At 67.8% G+C, this 15,891-nt stretch overlaps 4 protein-coding genes across 4 annotated transcripts; 1 reads left to right on the plus strand and 3 right to left on the minus strand.

The window, feature by feature from the left end:
- Nucleotides 1-2,904: 2,904 nt before the first annotated feature.
- On the plus strand, nucleotides 2,905-3,672 carry RHOBADRAFT_10743 (uncharacterized protein; the record flags this gene model as incomplete). Its single annotated transcript, XM_018412004.1, has 3 exons — nucleotides 2,905-3,022; nucleotides 3,189-3,402; nucleotides 3,480-3,672. The coding sequence occupies 3 exons, from the start codon at nucleotides 2,905-2,907 to the stop codon at nucleotides 3,670-3,672; spliced, it is 525 nt and encodes a 174-aa protein (XP_018274049.1).
- A 1,498-nt stretch (nucleotides 3,673-5,170) lies between these two features.
- RHOBADRAFT_50524 (uncharacterized protein) lies at nucleotides 5,171-8,747 on the minus strand. The gene is made up of 8 exons (XM_018415362.1): nucleotides 8,547-8,747; nucleotides 8,400-8,474; nucleotides 8,320-8,341; nucleotides 8,244-8,258; nucleotides 7,498-8,184; nucleotides 7,278-7,375; nucleotides 7,087-7,213; nucleotides 5,171-7,018 (listed from the first exon to the last, which is right to left on the minus strand). Exons 1-8 carry the CDS (start codon nucleotides 8,720-8,722, stop codon nucleotides 5,201-5,203), a joined length of 3,018 nt encoding a protein of 1,005 aa, XP_018274050.1. The 5' UTR covers nucleotides 8,723-8,747; the 3' UTR covers nucleotides 5,171-5,200.
- A 228-nt stretch (nucleotides 8,748-8,975) lies between these two features.
- Nucleotides 8,976-10,879, minus strand: RHOBADRAFT_50525 (uncharacterized protein; the record flags this gene model as incomplete). The annotated part of the gene is made up of 5 exons (XM_018415363.1): nucleotides 8,976-9,477; nucleotides 9,544-9,791; nucleotides 9,868-9,947; nucleotides 10,018-10,269; nucleotides 10,366-10,879. The coding sequence occupies 5 exons, from the start codon at nucleotides 10,877-10,879 to the stop codon at nucleotides 9,003-9,005; spliced, it is 1,569 nt and encodes a 522-aa protein (XP_018274051.1). The 3' UTR covers nucleotides 8,976-9,002.
- Nucleotides 10,880-10,994: 115 nt separating this feature from the next.
- RHOBADRAFT_50526 (uncharacterized protein) lies at nucleotides 10,995-15,779 on the minus strand (the record flags this gene model as incomplete). The annotated part of the gene is made up of 8 exons (XM_018415364.1): nucleotides 10,995-11,961; nucleotides 12,028-12,248; nucleotides 12,324-12,685; nucleotides 12,748-12,868; nucleotides 12,941-14,037; nucleotides 14,102-14,179; nucleotides 14,250-14,564; nucleotides 14,636-15,779. The coding sequence occupies 8 exons, from the start codon at nucleotides 15,777-15,779 to the stop codon at nucleotides 11,055-11,057; spliced, it is 4,245 nt and encodes a 1,414-aa protein (XP_018274052.1). The 3' UTR covers nucleotides 10,995-11,054.
- Nucleotides 15,780-15,891: the final 112 nt, after the last annotated feature.

Consider the following 15,891-nt stretch of genomic DNA (forward strand, 5'->3'; position numbering starts at 1 on the left):
CCCCCCCCCCCCCCTCGCGGCGACAAGATCGTCTGGCCTTGGCGCCTCTCGCTCTCCCTCAGACGCGCACCAGCTCCTGCCTGGCTCCTCTGCTGAGCTACGCCCTGCACAGCTCGAAATCGCCCACTCGCCCCCGTCCACCGCCGCCGGTCCCCCTCCTCCTCCTCCTCCTCCACCTTCCCTCCCAGCTCGCATCCTCGCCGATGCATGAGGTTCGATCCCTCGAGCTTTACTCCCAGCTCGACCTCGTCCACCACCACTTCGCCCTCGCCCCACGCCGCACTCGCTCGTCGTGATGCCGCCGCCACGTCCGACTCATCGACCGCCCCGCCCGGCACCCTCCTGTACCACGAGCCGGGCTTCGTAGACCTCGCCATCGTCGTCTCGTTCCTCTACCTCGCCCAGGTCGCCCGCAACCTCGCAAACCGCCTCGTCGGCGCAGGTCTCCTCGGCGAGGTCGCCGTCGGCATCGTCTATGGCCCCGTCGCCAAGCTCCTCGACGTCGCGTGGATGCAGACCTTCCTCGTCATAGGCTACATCGGTCTCGTCCTCATCGTGTGCGCACCCTCGCCCGTCCTCTCTCTCGATCTTGGGCACGCGCACTGACCCCTCCCTCGCGCGACAGCTTCGAAGGCGGCCTCATGCTCCAGCCCAAGACGTTCCTCCCGCAACTGCCCATGGCCCTCGTCGTCGCCCTCGTCGGCATCCTCGTCCCGCTCGCCTTCACGTTCGCCCTTTTCTCGGCCGCCACCTTCAACTACCCGCCGCTCGAGGCCTTTACCGCCGGCAGCGCTTTGGCCTCGACGTCGCTCGGCACTGTGCGTCCTCTTCTCTCTCTCTCTCTCTCCTCCGCTCTCGAGCACCGATCGGAGCGTCGAGACTCGAAAGAGCCTCGCCGCCATCTGTGCCGGCGTCCCGACCCGTTCCCGCCGTCGTCCCCTCACTGACAGCCCGCCCTCTCTCGCGCACACAGACCTTCTTCGTCCTGCGTTCGTCCGGCCCCGAGCTGAGCACGACCGCCGTCGGCGAGATCCTCAAGGGCGCCGCCCTCATCGACGACGTCGTCGCACTCGTCCTCCTGTCGGTCATCCAGTCGCTCGCCTCGGGTCAAGGCGGCAGCGGCGGGCTCGGCTGGACGATCGGCCGCGCCGTCGTCGCGAGCGTCGCCATGGCTGTCGTGACGCCCGTCGTGACGAGATGGATCTTCGTGCCTCTGTTCCGGACTCGGCGAGTTGAGAAGGTCGTCGAGAGCGGCGGGCGCAGCGGCGAGCTTTTCCTCGGCGTCGCCGTCCTGTGCGCGTTCCTCAGCATGTGCGTCCCTCACTCATACTCTCGCGCGAGGCAGGGGCGGGTGTCGAGCGACCATCACTGACCTCGTTACCGTTGCAGCGCCTACTTTGCCGGCACGACGATGCTCCTCGGAGCTTTCCTCGCCGGCGCCTTCCTGTCAGCGCTCCCGTCGCCAACCTCGTCCATCTCGTTCGTCGTTTGCTGGGAGCTGTGGCTCGTCCCGATCCAGGAGCACGTGCGTCCCTCTTTCTCCTCCCGACCCTTCCTCCTCCTCTCGCCGCGCCCACTCATCCGGCCTCTCGCCGCACACAGGTTCTCGTCCCACTCTTCTTCGCCTCCATCGGCTTCTCGCTCCCGTTCCTCGACCTGTGGACCGGCGCCCGCATCTGGCGCGGCATCGTCTACGCCGTCCTCATGACGCTCGGCAAGGTCGTCGCCGGCGCGCCCATCCTCGTCGTCGATGTGCTGCGTGGGTGCAGGGCGGGCCGGGACGAGGCGACGCGGGCGCACGAGCGTGTCGGCGAGCGCGAGCGCGAGCAAGGCGCAGGCGCCGGGGCGAGCACCGCCGCCGAGAAGGTCGGTCGGCCAGCGTCGCTCAGCAGCGCTGTTGGCGACAGCGGCGCAGGCGCACAAGGTGGCTCGTTATTGAACGAGGCACTGCCTGCCGCAGCGTTTGTCGGGCTCGCGCTCGTTGCGCGCGGCGAAATCGGCGTGCGTCCTCCATTTCTCTCTCTCTCTCCCTTTCCCTCTCGTTCCTCTCTCTCCGCCACTCCCTGCAGCCGTCGAATCAGACTGACTCGTCTTCCCGTTCCCTGCTCGCCTCTCCCCGCACGCAGATCCTCGTCCTGCAGCTCGCCTACTCGTCTGCGACCGAGTCGGCCGCGACCGGCAGCGCGTCGACGCCCGTCCTCGCCGAGGATTCGTACCTCGTCGGCATCTGGGCCGTCGCGCTGTGCACCATCGTTGGCCCGATCGCGTTTGGCGCGCTCGTGCGGCGGTGCGGGAGCGGGATCAGGAGGGGCCGGTGGGGCGACGCGAGGGAGGTTCGAGGCGAGTGAGTGCGAGGGAGAGGGTCGGGCGAGGGACGTGGTACGGTGCAGGTCGGACGACGACTCGTTGTACACTCGTGCAACGCTGTTGGTCGGTCTACAAGAGCCGGGTCCTCGACAAGGACGAGAAGAAGACGGTCGCGTACCACGAGGCCGGTCACGCCGTGTGCGGGTGGTTGGTCGAGTGGGCCGACCCGCTCCTCAAGGTGCGTCCGAGCCTAATCTTCTTGGCGAGGGAGGCGTGCAGCAGGTTCACCGAGCTGACCTTGTCTCCCTTCCCGATCCTCCTTCCCAACCCTCTCAACGCCTCTCTCTCTCTCTCTCTCGACGGCGCCTCTCTCTTCTCCTCGACGTCGTCGCCTTCTCGTCTCGTCTCGTGGCACCGTGTCGTGCTCGCGTCCCCCCTACTCGTCCCTCGTCCACCTCGCCCTGCCCTGCTCGCCCCCTCGCCTTCGCCTTCGCCATGCAGGTCTCGATCGTCCCTCGAGGTGTCGGCGCGCTCGGCTACGCACAGTACTTGCCCAAAGAGCGGTACCTGTACACGACCGAGCAGCTCGTCGACCGCATGTGCATGACGCTCGGCGGGCGCGTCGCCGAGGAGATCTTCTTCAAGCGGATCACGACGGGCGCCCAGGACGACTTGCAGAAGGTGACGAGGATGGCCATGGAGGTCATCGCCAACTGTGCGTCCCTGTCTCTCTCTCTCTCACTCTCTGTCTCTGTCGGTGGCCCGGTCGATTGTCGATCGGAGAACTGACCGTCTCCTCCTTCTACTCCTCCCCCCTTTCTCGCCTGTCGTCTCTCGTCTCGCCCACTGTCACCTCTCCTACGACGACGACGACGACACAGACGGCATGAACCCGGCCGTCGGCCCGTTGTCGTACCGCCAGGACCAGGAGTCGTTCCAGAAGCCGTTCTCGGAGAAGACGGCGCAGCTCATCGACGACGAGGTCCGCTCGATGGTTCGTCGCGCGCACCAGCGGTGCCACGACCTCCTCACCGAGAAGAAGGAGCAGGTCGACAAGGTGGCGCGCGTCCTGCTCGACAAGGAGGTCCTCAGCCGGTGCGCCCTCACTTTCTCTCCCTCACCTCATTTCCCCTTCCTCGCCTGACGACGACACCTTCGTCCACCCCTCACAGGAGCGACATGATTGCCCTTCTCGGCCCTCGACCGTACGGCGACGCGTTCGACGACGCCGTCTCGTTCGGCTCTGCAGCGCCCGAGCCGACGGGCGACAAGGAGGCGCCGCTCGGTCACGGCATCGAGGGCGGCCTCGGCGGCGGCATCGGCAACGAGGTCCCGAGCCCCAAGGGCATCGACCAGGGCATGTGAGCGCTCGACCGCTCGGCCCGCATGGTCCTCTCGAGCAGACGCCCTTCCGCGCCCGCTCTGCCGGCCGTTCCTCCTGCACCCTCGTCCCGGCCTTCTAGCTCCCCCCCTCTCTCCTCTACACATAGTCTGTACCTGTAGCATCTTGAGCCTCGAAGAGCGCAACGCACGATTCTATCGATCCGCCGTCGTCGCCCTCGTGAGAGCAAAGAAGCTCTCCCCTGCTCGAGAGCTCCCGAGTCGGTGCGACTCGCGCGAGTGCCGGGTCGCTGTTACGTCGTTTGTTGAGCGTGCGCGAACGAGCAGCTGAGAGCGGACGCGTCTGGCAGAGCAGGGCGCTTCGGAACCTGGTCGACCTTCTCAAACGCACGGTCCGCGCATCTGTGCTTCGGGCTCGAGGGTCGCGAATGGCCCGCTCGACGGGTCGAGCCTAGCTGTTCGCGCTATCGTTTGTTGAGCGTGCGCGAACGAGCAGCTGAGAGCGGACGCGTCTGGCAGAGCAGGGCGCTTCGGAACCTGGTCGACCTTCTCAAACGCACGGTCCGCGCATCTGTGCTTCGGGCTCGAGGGTCGCGAATGGCCCGCTCGACGGGTCGAGCCTAGCTGTTCGCGCTATCGAGGACTGTCGCCGCAGGAAGGATCTCGCCCGAAACCGAGAAGTTGACCTCGTCGAGCGAGAGAAGGTAGCTTCGGGACGCTGTAACTCCTCGAGAGTAGTTAAATCCCGGGTTCCGCCGCTCTCACGGTCCTTGCTGAGACGGATACTCGACGTCTAGAACCTGTCCCTCGCCTACTTCTCTCGAAACCGAGAAGTTGACCTCGTCGAGCAAGAGAAGGTAGCGGCGGGACGCTGTAACTCCTCGAGAGTAGTTAAATCCCGGGTTCCGCCGCTCTCACAGTCCTTTCTGAGACGGATACTCGACGTCTAGAACCTGTCCCTCGCCTACTTCTCTCGAAACCGAGAAGTTGACCTCGTCGAGCAAGAGAAGGTAGCGGCGGGACGCTGTAACTCCTCGAGAGTAGTTAAATCCCGGGTTCCGCCGCTCTCACAGTCCTTGCTGAGACGGATACTCGACTTCTAGAACCTGTCCCTCACCTACTTCTCTCGAAACCGAGAAGTTGACCTCGTCGAGCAAGAGAAGGTAGCGGCGGGACGCTGTAACTCCTCGAGAGTAGTTAAATCCCGGGTTCCGCCGCTCTCACAGTCCTTGCTGAGACGGATACTCGACTTCTAGAACCTGTCCCTCACCTACTTCTCTCGAAACCGAGAAGTTGACCTCGTCGAGCAAGAGAAGGTAGCGGCGGGACGCTGTAACTCCTCGAGAGTAGTTAAATCCCGGGTTCCGCCGCTCTCACGGTCCTTGCTGAGACGGATACTCGACGTCTAGAACCTGTCCCTCACCTACTTCTCTCGAAACCGAGAAGCTCAAGTCTGAGAGCGAGCGCTCGAGCCGACACTCGAGCCTCTCTTCGCTTTCGGCGGCCCGAATCGCTCGCCGAAGAGAGAGGGACTGTCGACGTTGCACATTGTTCAGTACAGGTCGGCCGCCTTCATCCTCCCGCTGCGTCCCTGCGCCGGCGCCTCGTCCCGCTGCACCGCCGGCTCGTCGCGCCTCGTGCTGGCCGCCGGCCCCCCCACGGCGGCGAGCACGTCCGGGTGCACTCGGCTAGGCGCTTCTGCCCACTCGTCGTCCTCGACGATTCGAGCAGGCCTGTGCTCCGTCTCGTCGCGCTTTGGCCGTCTGTCCTCGCCCTTCTCCTTCTCCCTGCCCCGGTCCTTCTCCCGGCGAGGCTTCTTTTTCGCCGCCGCCGCCGCATCGTCCTCGCCGCCCTCGTCGAGGTCGAAGCTGAGCCCGACGGTGGCCCGGCGCTTCTTGTCCCGCTTCTTCTTGTCGCGCTCCTTGTCGGCCTCGTCCTTCTTGTCGCTGCTCGTGCGCGACGATGTCGGGACGAAGGCGGGCTTGTAGGACGTGAGGGTGTCGAGGGAGAGAGGGATAGGCGGCTCGTCGTGGGCACGAGCAGCGGGCACTGGTGCGGGAGCGGGTGCAGGCGCGAAGGGGTCGGCGGAGGTGGTCGATGCGGCGGCGGGGTGGACAGGGTCGACGGACAGCACGACGGCCGGCGCAGGCTCGTCGTCGTCATCGTCGTTGTCGTTGTCGTTGTCGTCGTCGCCGTCGTCGTCGTCGTCGCTGTCGGCAAAGATGGCCGCGAAGATGTCTTGCGGCGCGCGCTTCTCCTCGAGGATCTCCTTGCCCTGCTCCTCGTCGTCGCCGTACCCGACCGTCTCGATCGTCGGCGGCACCTTGCGGCGAGAGGTGCCGGCCTCGCCGCCGCCGGCGGACCGCGTCTCGAAGGCGCCCTTGGCGACCTCGGGCGCGTCCTCGCCGACGCTCGCCTCCTCCTGCGCCGCCGCCTGGAACCGCTTGAAGCCGGCGCTGCGCATCATCTCGTCGAGCGCACCCTCGCCGACCGGCTGTGCGGCGCCCTGCGCCGAGCCCGTTCCTGCGCCGCCCCAGCCCATGGCCGTCGCCTCGCCCCAGGCGCCGCCGACGCCGTCCGACTCGACGCCTGACGCGTTCTCGTTCGGGTCGCGGACGCCGAAGCGCTTGCAGAGGAGCTTGGCCGGGCGGAAGGGCCGCGTCGTGCGTGTCGTGCCCGGGCCAAAGTTGCCGGCTCGTGCAGCCTGCTGCGCCGGGGTGAGCTCTGGCTCGGGGAGACGAGGCGGGTCGTTGGTCGATGACGAAGAGGCGTCGCCATAGACGTCCTTGACGGCGTTGCCCGTCTTGGCGGCCTTGGGCGGCGGCTGGTACAGGCCCGGCTCGACCTTGGGCATGTCGAGCGACGCGCTCACGCTCGACTGGAACCGCGAGCCGAGCATGCCGCCGACGGGCTTGAAGACGCGCGCCGACTGGGCGTACTCGGACAGCTCGCGGTTGAGCTCGGCGACGGTTTGCTGCCGACCCGACGAGGGGACCGTGCGAGGGCCGAACGGCGACGAGGTCGAGGTGGCCTCGCCCGACGCCTGGTACTGGAGGTAGAGCGTGTAACGCGCCTGCTTGACGGGGTCGGGCGACGTCGAGGCGGCCGAGTAGGGCTGGAAGCCGCGCAGGGCGGCTTGGGCGGTCGGACGGTCGAGAGGAGGGACGAACAACGCCTCGTCGGGCTCGGGCATGGACGGCGCGGTCGTCGACGAGGCTGAAGCGTTTGCGCCGGATGAGGGAGGGCCGCCGCCGGGTGCGCTCGTGAGGGAGGCAAGCCGCTCGCGGCTCTTGGCGGACAGGTAGTCGAAAACCGACTTGGGGAGGTCGGGCGGAGGAGCGGGCTGCCGCTCACCGAGAAGGGATCCACGCTGCGCGAGATGGGCAAGTCAGTCTCTTGACTGACAGCGCGAAAGAGAGAAGAGGACGGCGGGCGCACCTCGTCCGCGTCGAGCTGCCTGCCCTTGCCCTTGATGTCGTGCGCGCCCGGCGGCGACTGGTTCTCCTTCCACAGCCGAGACGGGTCGGGTCGCCAGCCTGGCGGCGGAGGAGGCGGAACGTGCGACCTGCAGAAACCAAAGGTTTAGTCCCGGGACGCGAGCGCGTGAATAAAGCGTGACGAGGACGTACTGCGAGGGGCCGGCGACGGGCTCGCGGTGGAGCTTGAAGCCGGGTAAGACCTGCGTGCCGTCGAAGAAGCTCTCCTTGGCGGCGACGGAGCGTTTGGGCTGCGAGGAAGGGAGGCAATGTCAGTTTGTGAACCTCGACTTGGACGGCGCGAGGAGGTCGCGAATGTGTTGGGGCGAGGGGGAGAAGTACGAGAGGGATTGGGCTGGACAGAGAGACGCACCTGCTCACGTCGCTTGTCCCGGCTCGAGCGCATCGAGCCGAACGAGTCGCCGTCGTCGTCCTCGTCGTAGATGCCGATCGCCCGCTTCTGCCGCTCGCCCATCGCGCCGACGCCCATGCCCGACCCGCCGTACACGTCCTCCTCGTCGAGCTCGTACGCCGGCGCTCGGGCCGACGACGAGTAGGCGGCGCCGTCCTGCTTGAGCCGCTGGTCGAGGCTCGCGCTCGGCTGGTAGCCCAAGCCCCACCCTTTGTCCATCGACGCGCTCGTACCCTTGACGAGCGTGAGCGGGCGGTCGAGCGGCGCGTAGTAGTGCTTGTCGAGCTCGTCGTCGTCGCCCTCGTCGGCGTCGAGCCGCACGCCGAGCTCGGCGGCCTGCTTCTGCCGCTGACGGTGCGTCACTCGCGGCCCGACGCCCTGGCCCTCGCGCCAGCCCATCTTGCGCATGAGCTTGAGGCCGACGCGTGAGGACGCAGGCTGGATGAGCGACGCGAGCGTGTCGTCGAAGGCGGATGAGGAGGGCGCTGCAGCGCCGGGTGCGGCGGACGAGGCGCCGAGCAGGGGGCCAAAGTTGCCGAGCAGCGGGTCGTAGGTCGAGGCTGATGGCTGCGCTTGAGGTGGGCGAGAGGAAGAGGCGTACGCGGAGCTGGTCTCGAGCGTGCGCGCCGAGGCCAGTTCGGCGAGGTCCTGGAGGGAAAGGCGTCAGGTCCGGTCCGAACGAGGCTGCAAGGGGGCGGCGGGCGCACCTCGTCGTCCATGAACTGTCTTGCTGCGTCGGCGACGGTGCGGTTGTCCTGCGAAGCCCGGTTGCCGCGCGACGACTTGAAGGTCGACGGCGTCCATCCTGCGAGAGAGGAGATGGTCAGTCCCGCTCAGGCTCGAGGTACGGTCGAGGGGTGGACTCGCCTTCTTTCGAGCCGGCGCTGTTGTAGTAGCCCGCCGAGAAGCCGCCGGTAAACGCGCCGTGGAACCGCCGCCTGGAGGAGGAGGAGGTGGAGGTCAGCGCGGGCCAGGGACAGTGGCACAAGGGCAGGGGACAGAGGACGGACCTGCCCTGCTCATCGAAGACCTTCTGCTCCCACGGCGGGACGAACTCATTCGTGTCCTTCTTGTGGTCTGCGAGCGAGGGAAGGGCGGTGCCGACCGAGACGAAGCTCTCGGTGAGGTTGCCGTACCGGCCGTCGTCGGCCTGGTCGAGCTTGCGCTTGAGCCGTGAGGTGGCCATAGCCGAGCTGCACGCAGCCGGGCGTGAGCAGTGTGTGGTGGAGCGAGAGCGAGAGCAGTGGGGCCGCCAGCTTCATCTCCCTCCTCGTCCCTCTCACCTCGCTGTGGCGCTTCCTGCCGGCCATGCAGCCCGAGACTGCAATGCAACATGGCCCACCGCTCCCGTGTCCAACGTAGAGGTCCTTTCCCGCACCCGCAGAGCGCCTCGCTTCACTTGTCTCCTCCGTCTCTCGGACCGCTCAAAGCCGAAAGTTGGAGGAAACGAGCATGTCCTGCACCGTCTAGTCCTCCTCCTCGATCCCCTCAAACTCCTCTTCCTCCTCGTCCTCGTCCTCGGACTCGCCTTCTACCTCGAGCTCGCTGCCGTCCTCCCCGCTCAGCTCCTCCTCGTCGCTCCCTTCCTCGTCGTCCTCACTGCTGCTCTCCTCCTCCTGCTGCGCCTCGCCGTCCGCTCCGGCAGTCCTGGCCCGCTTCTCGACTATGCCGATAGCCGTCACGCACGTCAGGCGCGTCTTGTCCGTGTCGAACGTCGCGCTCGGCAGCACCTCGGGAAGCTTGTCGGCCGGGACAGGGGCGGAGGCAGGCTTCGTCGCCTTCTTGCCCTTGCCCTTGTCCTCGGCAACGGGCGCGTCGCGAGGCAGGCGCGCGAGGTCGTACATGTTGATCTTGCCGTCCGACGAGACGGTCGTGAGGACCATGGTCGACGACGGCTCAGCGGTCGGGAGCGCCACCTCGAGGAGGTCCATCTGCTTGACGCTGTGGAAGAGCAGGCTGTGGGTCAGTCGGGCTCGAGAGGAAGGAGGTGAAAGTGACGGGACGCACCGGTTCGAGTGGCCCGAGAAGAGCGCGACCGGGTCCAGGTACGGCAGGTCGACCTCGTCCAGGTCCGTGTCCTCGTCGATCGTGATCGGGTTGGGGTTGCTGACGTCAAAGACGCGCACTTTGCCGTCCTCGCAGGCGACCAAGAGGTACTCGCGCTGGTTCGGGTCGGTCGCGTCGAGCGGGAAGTAGCAGAAGCGGACGTCGTGGAAGCGCGACTTGGCGGTGAGGAGGTGGTGGATCGACATGTCCTGCGAGACGAGAGAGGTGTGTCAGTGACAGGACCTGGGGAGGAAAGAGGCACGCGGAGGAAGGTGGTGGACGCACGAGGCCGTAGACGGTCAAGTCGCTCCCGCAGATGACGGCGAACTTGCTGCCGTTCGTGTTCCACCGCACGACGTCGCCCTCTGCGCGCGAGGAGGAGCCAGCTGTCAGAACGTGCGGCAGACGGGCGCGAGGAGGAGAGAGTGGACGCACCTCCTCCGAGCCTCATCGCCGTCACCGACTTGCCAGCGACGAGGTCCCACATGCGCAGCATCTTGTCGACGCCGACGCTGAGCGCGACACGACCGTCTGGGTGCGCGTCGAACGAGTTGACCCGGCCCTTGTGGCCCTTGAGGGAACGGAGGAGGATCCAGTCGCGGACGCGGTACAGGGCGATGGTCGAGTCGGTCGAGGCGACGGCGAGCATGTTGCGCTGCGGGACGAAGCGCATGCAGGTGATGGTGCCTGCGAGGGAGGAGGAATGGCGACGGACGAGAAGGTCAGTTGGGTTCGCGCCTCGAGAGGCGGCGACGGAGGTGGAGAAGGGGGCGGAGGACGCACCAATCGTGTCTCCCTCGAGGCTCCCGACCTCCTTGCGCCTCGGCAGGTCCCACACCTTGATGATCTCGTCGCTGCCGCCCGAGACGAGGTACTTGCCGCCGACCCTGCGCTCGCTGCCGGTGCCCTCGTGGGTGAGGGTGCTGGCCGCGACCGTTCTCAGGCTCGACAGGTGCGCCGGGAACGAGAAGATGGGCGAGATCGACAGCTCAAAGTCGGTGCCGGTGCCGGTCGCCGGCTCGAAGGTGCACTCGAGGCCGTACAGGAGGCGCTCGTACGAGCCCGCGGCGACCGTGAAGCGCTTGGGCGCGGCCGGGTTCTTGACGGCGCCAGGTGCGGATGCTGCGGCGGTAGAGGCGGCAGCCTTGCCCTTCTGCTTGGGCTTGGCTCGAGGTGTCGAGCTGGACGCGGCGGGAGGAGGGGGAGGAGGGTTGGAGAAGCGCGCCTTCTTTGCGGGCGGCTTGGCGGTAGGGGCAGCAGGCGCAGGTGCAGTCTGAGCAGCTTTGCGCTTGGCCATGGTCGTCGTGAGCGGTGCGGGCGAGAGAGAGAGGCGGCCCCGCTCGCTCTCCTCCAAGCTCGACCTCGCGCCCTTTCTCGCACGTGACTCTCGCTTGGACCTGCTCTCGCGGATCTCGAGCTATCTACTGCGTTGCAACACTGCGCTCGACGACGTCGACGACAACAAGCCGCGCTCAACCCTTGGCGTCCTCCTTCGCACCGCCACCCGGACTGCTCCCGCCGCCGCCGCCGCCGGTGAACTTGCTCTTGAGCCCGCTGATCGCAATCTTGAAGCCGCCGGGCTTGCTCGTCGGCACCGTCGCACCCGACGTCGACGTCGACGAGGTCGACGAAGGTGGCGAGGCGGCCTTCTTGAGCCCGAAGCTGAACCCGAGCGATTTGCCGGCGTCGGTGGCAGGCTTGACGTCCTTGCCCTGGTCGCCCGCCGTGTCGCCGAATGGGCTGCGCCGCTTGGCGAGCAAGCCGAGCTCGCCGTCGTCGTCCTCCTGCTCCTTCTTGCGCTTGAGGGCGCCGAGAGAAGGCAGGAACGGCGCGTCGTCTTCGTGCTTGACGATGTCGGACGAGCCGGCGCCGTTGGTGCCTGCTCCTGGTGGCGGCGCAGCGTCGCCCTCGACCTTGACCGCCTCGGCGACTGGGCCTGCGTCGAGCGCGCCTCGGCGCTCGCGGATGAAGCCGCCCGCCAGCAAGCCTGCATCGTCGACGTCGACGCTCGGCGGCGGATCCGCCTCGGCGACCGGCGCGACATTGCCCTCGGCGGTGGCGGGCTTCATGTCCTCGTCGTCGTCGTCGTCGGCGTAGTCGACGAGCGGGATTTTGTCGTGCGAGAGCGGCTTGTCGCCGTCGTCGTCGAGCTTGACGCGTTTGGGCGAGTGGTCGTTGTCGCCGGCCGGGTTGCTCGTCGGCTCGCGTTTGCGGCGTGACGAGCCGAACGACGCCGAGGCGAGGAGGGCGACCGTCTCGTCGGGGACAGGCGCAGTCGGCTCGTCGTCGTCGTCGTCGTCCGAGGTGTTGAAGTACGACTCCTCCTCGAGCTCGCGCCTCGGCGTCCACCCGGGCAGGCTCGTTTGACGCTGCATCGAGCTGCGACAGGAGAAAGAGTCAGTAAAGCGCTGTGCGAGAGGGAGAGAGATCGCGTTCGGGACGGACCTGGACGTCGCGCCTCCACCTGGACCAGTTGCCGCTCCCTCGCCCGCTCCCGCCGAGCCCTGCACGAGCGTCAACGGCGGCGGCTCGTTGTTCATCTCCCATCGCGCGATGAGCGACTCGAACGTGCGCAGAGGGGCGGTCGAGCCGTCTCCTGCGGCAAGTCGGCGCACGACGTCGCCTCCTCGGTCCATGAGGTGGTTGAGGAGCGCCTTGGCGTTGGACTGCCGGCACACAGGCGCGTCAGTCACGGTCGCTCAGAGTGTCGAGGACGAAGAAAAAGAGAAGAGGGGACGCACCGTCCTCAGGTACTCGAAGAAGTCGAGGCACGCGCTGCCGAGCAGGTTGTCCTTGCTCTTCTCCTCGTCGGCCGTGTCGAGGACGGGCCGTAACAGGTCGTGCTTGATGAGGAAGCGGTTGTAGAAGTCGTCGTTGCGGGCGACGCACGCCCGGAGGAAGCGCAGGGCGGCGAGGCGCAGGTGCGTGTGTCGGGTGAGGCGAGGCCGAGGGCGGACGATGCGCGACACGGCCTTGGCGAGCTCGGGCGACGACAGGATGAGGTACTTGGACCGGAACGTGTGGTGGATGACGAAGAAGCACAGGAGGTCGCACAGGTGGGTGAGGAGGGCGACGTCGGCGGCCGACAAGGCGAGAGGCGGATCTGCGAAGCAGGGGGTCAGTCTCGGGTGCTACACGGCCCGTGAACGAGAGAAGGGAACGGACCAGAAGGCGACAGGTCGGGCAGCTTGCTGAGCGGCTCGAGGAGCGAGGTCATGCAGTGGTCGTAGAAGTACTGGAGGAACTTCTCGGCCTCGGGGTCCTCCTGGCGAAGTCGTGGCGGTGCCTGTGGGTGAGGGCGACGGGTCAGTGACGCTCGACAGAGAGAGGGGAGAGAGAAAGGAGGACGAGGACGCACAGAGAGAGGGCCTCCCTCGCCCGTCACGTCGACGAGAACTCGCAGCGCCTCGGTGAGCTGGGCCTTGAGCCCGAGGTCGTGCTCCGCCTTGAGCGTCCCGATCAGGAGCCCGAGCAACGTCCTCCTCGTCTCCTGCTCCTCCTTGTCCCGCTTGTCCTTCTCGGTCTCCTCGGCGCTCTTGCCCTCCTCCTCGAGCTCCCTCTCCAGCGCCGCCGCCGCGTCCTCGCCCTCGCGCCCAGCCTCCGTCTCCTCCTCCTCGCGCTTCTCGAGCTCCTTGCCCTGCCGCAGGCAGTAGCCCCGCACCTCGAGCGGCGCGAGGTCGACGACGCACATCCACACGCCGAGCGCCGCCTGCCGCATGCGGGTCGCGTCGTCGCGCTCGTCGTCGCTCGCGCCCGGCCTCGCGCCCGCCCGTGCGGCAAAGCGCAGCGCGCCCTCGAGCGCCGGGAGCAGGCCGCGGTCGCACAGCGTCCTGTAAAGCGGCGCGCGGACGCCGAGCTGCAGGTTCTTGGCCATCTGCGACAGCTGCTGCAGGAACAGGGTCGCGTGCAGCTTGCGAGCGGCGACGCTTGGTGATGCCGGGTCGAGGGGCGCAGACGGGTTCGAGGTCGAGGGTACGGCGGCGGCGGTGGTGGCGTCGGTGGAAGAAGGAGGAAGGGGAGGCGAGGCGAGGCGGGCCCGTTTCGACACGGGCGAGCCGCCGGCGATGTCGGACGGGAGGGAAGGGCCGATCGTGCGCTTGGGGCCGAGCGCGAGGTCCCGCTCCTTGCCCTTGGCGCTCGGCGGCGCGTCGACGGCTGCGGCCTCGTCGTCCTCGAGGACCCGGAACACCTCGCGCACGAGCTCTCGCTCGGCGGCGACCTCGTTGACGATGTCGACCTCGTTGAAGTAGATGGCCGAGTTGAGCATCGAGAAGGTCGAGTCCTCGAGGATGCGGGCGAGGACGACGTCCTTGAGGTAGTGAAGGCGATGCGTCTGGTGGATCTTGGCGAGGAGGGTGCCGGGAAGGAGCGAGGGAGGGACGACAGGGATAAAGGCGGTCGAGGACGAGAGGTGCTCGCGGTACGAGGCGCGCATAGTCGGGAAGTCGGGGTCGTCTGCGGGTCGAGAGCGAGGTCAGCCTGGTTCTCCTGCCCCCCCTGACGAGCAGCCAGGACGCACACTCGAGCATGCCGACGACACCGAGGATGACGTCGTCGCGCAGGACGTGCTCGAAGATGGCGTTGTCGTTGAGGAGGACTGCAGGAGGCGCAAGGAGGTGAGCTGGGTCCGTGCGGGTCGGGGTCCGAGAGCGAGAGCGAGGACGCACAGATCGCCTGCATGACCCGGCACAGCGCATGGAGGTCCTCGAGGCTCTCGAGGTCCTCGGCCTCCTGCTGCACCTTGCAGAGCTTGTCGATGTAGCCCGTGCGCACGATGACGCTCGCGGCGCGCTCGCGGCCAACGGCGGTGCGCGACATCTGGCGGATGGCGTTCTCGAGGTGCGGGATGTTGCTCAGGGCGGGTTCGGGGAGCGAGTTGGCGAGCGAGGCCGACGCAGAGCCACTCATGGGTGCGTGGCGAGGGGAAGAGAGGGCCTCGGAGGGGGAAGGGGAGGGCGAGTGGAGGAGGCTCTGCTGCTCGGCTGCAGGCGGTACGGTACTGGTCAGTCAGGCTCGAAACAAGAAGGGGAGAGGGACGACGAGGGAGACGCACCGGCGAACCGACGCGCGGCTTTGATAAACTCCCACATCTCGGCGCAGCCCGACGGGGTCGCAAAGCTGAGCGCCATCTCCTGCTCCTCGTCGCCCTCGGTCGCCGTACGCTCAGTCCACACGATGAGCGTGTCCTGCTGACGCTGGTAGCCGCCGGCGTCGACCGTCATGTTGCCGTTGTCGTCGACCGAGGTCATCTCCTCCTCGTCGAGCAGGTCCTCGGGGAGGTACCCGGGCGGATACGGCTGGACGCGCGTCTTGAGGATCGGCGGGCCCTCGTCCACCTCGTCCTCGTCATCTGCTCCGCCGCCCTCGACGAGCTGGCGCCCTGCGCCCTTCAAGGGCGACTTGCCCTGGGTGGGCGAGCCGCTCCCGTCGTCCTCCTCCCGGCCCTTGCCCTTCTTGCCCGTCGGCGAGTCCTGCCCTCGGTCCCTCCTGACCCTCTCGCGCCGCACGACGATCCACGCACCCTCCTCGTCGTCGCTCGACGACGCCATGCGCGCGTCGCCCTCGGCGTCGTTGCCCTGCGCCGCCGTCGACGACGACGACGAGATGAACTCGCCCGAGCAGGTGCCCGTGCCGAGGTCAATCCACGCGTCGTCCTTGAGGCGGTAGACCTTGACGCGACGACTCGGCGGCAGCCCGCTGGGCGATTGCGAGGCGGACGAGGAGGGGGAGGAGGCGGTGCGCGCCGAGGCGGGGGACGAGTGGGCGGCGTCGACGGAAGCTGGGGAGGAGCCGACATGCTGCGCGAGGTGCTGCTCGGTCGACTCGGGCGTGTCGGGAGGTGCGGTAGAGGGGGACGAGGGCTGGAGGCGCGTCGGGGTCGAGGGGGAGGCGCTAGGTGCCGAGGCGTCGGGCGACGGGTGGACGACGTGATCGCCTGCGCCGGTAGAGCTGCTGCCCTCGGGAGCGGATCCCGGAGCCGGGCTGGGCCGCGTAGACGGCGGCGAGGGCGTTCTCGAGCGGTCGACCTCGTCGCCTGCGGGCGGCGCGGTCGCACCGGCGGCTGGTGCGGCGCCTTGGCCGGCTTGTGGCGGTGTGCTCGAGCGCACTGCTGGCGTGTTCTGCACCGCCGGGGACGAGCCGTGGCCGGGGTTGTTTGCGGCCGACTGGGGAGGTTGGTCTTGTGCCGCGTCGGCCATCGCAGACCCGGGAGGCCGCGCGAGTGCGACGCGCTGCGGGTGGTTGGATGCGGGCGACTGTGCAGCAGGGCACGGCGCAGGCGCGTGCTCGTAGCGAGGCGGGCAAGAGTCT

Source organism: Rhodotorula graminis (assembly GCF_001329695.1).
Source record: "Rhodotorula graminis WP1 unplaced genomic scaffold RHOBAscaffold_1, whole genome shotgun sequence".
NCBI classification, from domain to species: Eukaryota; Fungi; Basidiomycota; class Microbotryomycetes; order Sporidiobolales; family Sporidiobolaceae; genus Rhodotorula; species Rhodotorula graminis.

What these genes read in the sequence shown, in the direction of transcription:
- RHOBADRAFT_50524 (XM_018415362.1), bottom strand. Translation starts at nt 8,722, where the DNA reads ATGGCCACCTCACGGCTCAAGCGCAAGCTCGACCAGGCCGACGACGGC. An exon ending in GCCGGCTCGAAAGAAGGCGA is followed by an intron (nt 8,342 to 8,399) that starts GTCCACCCCTCG and finishes CCTCTCTCGCAG; the next exon opens with GATGGACGCCGTCGACCTTC. An exon ending in GGCAGCTCGACGCGGACGAG is followed by an intron (nt 7,019 to 7,086) that starts GTGCGCCCGCCG and finishes CATCTCGCGCAG; the next exon opens with CGTGGATCCCTTCTCGGTGA.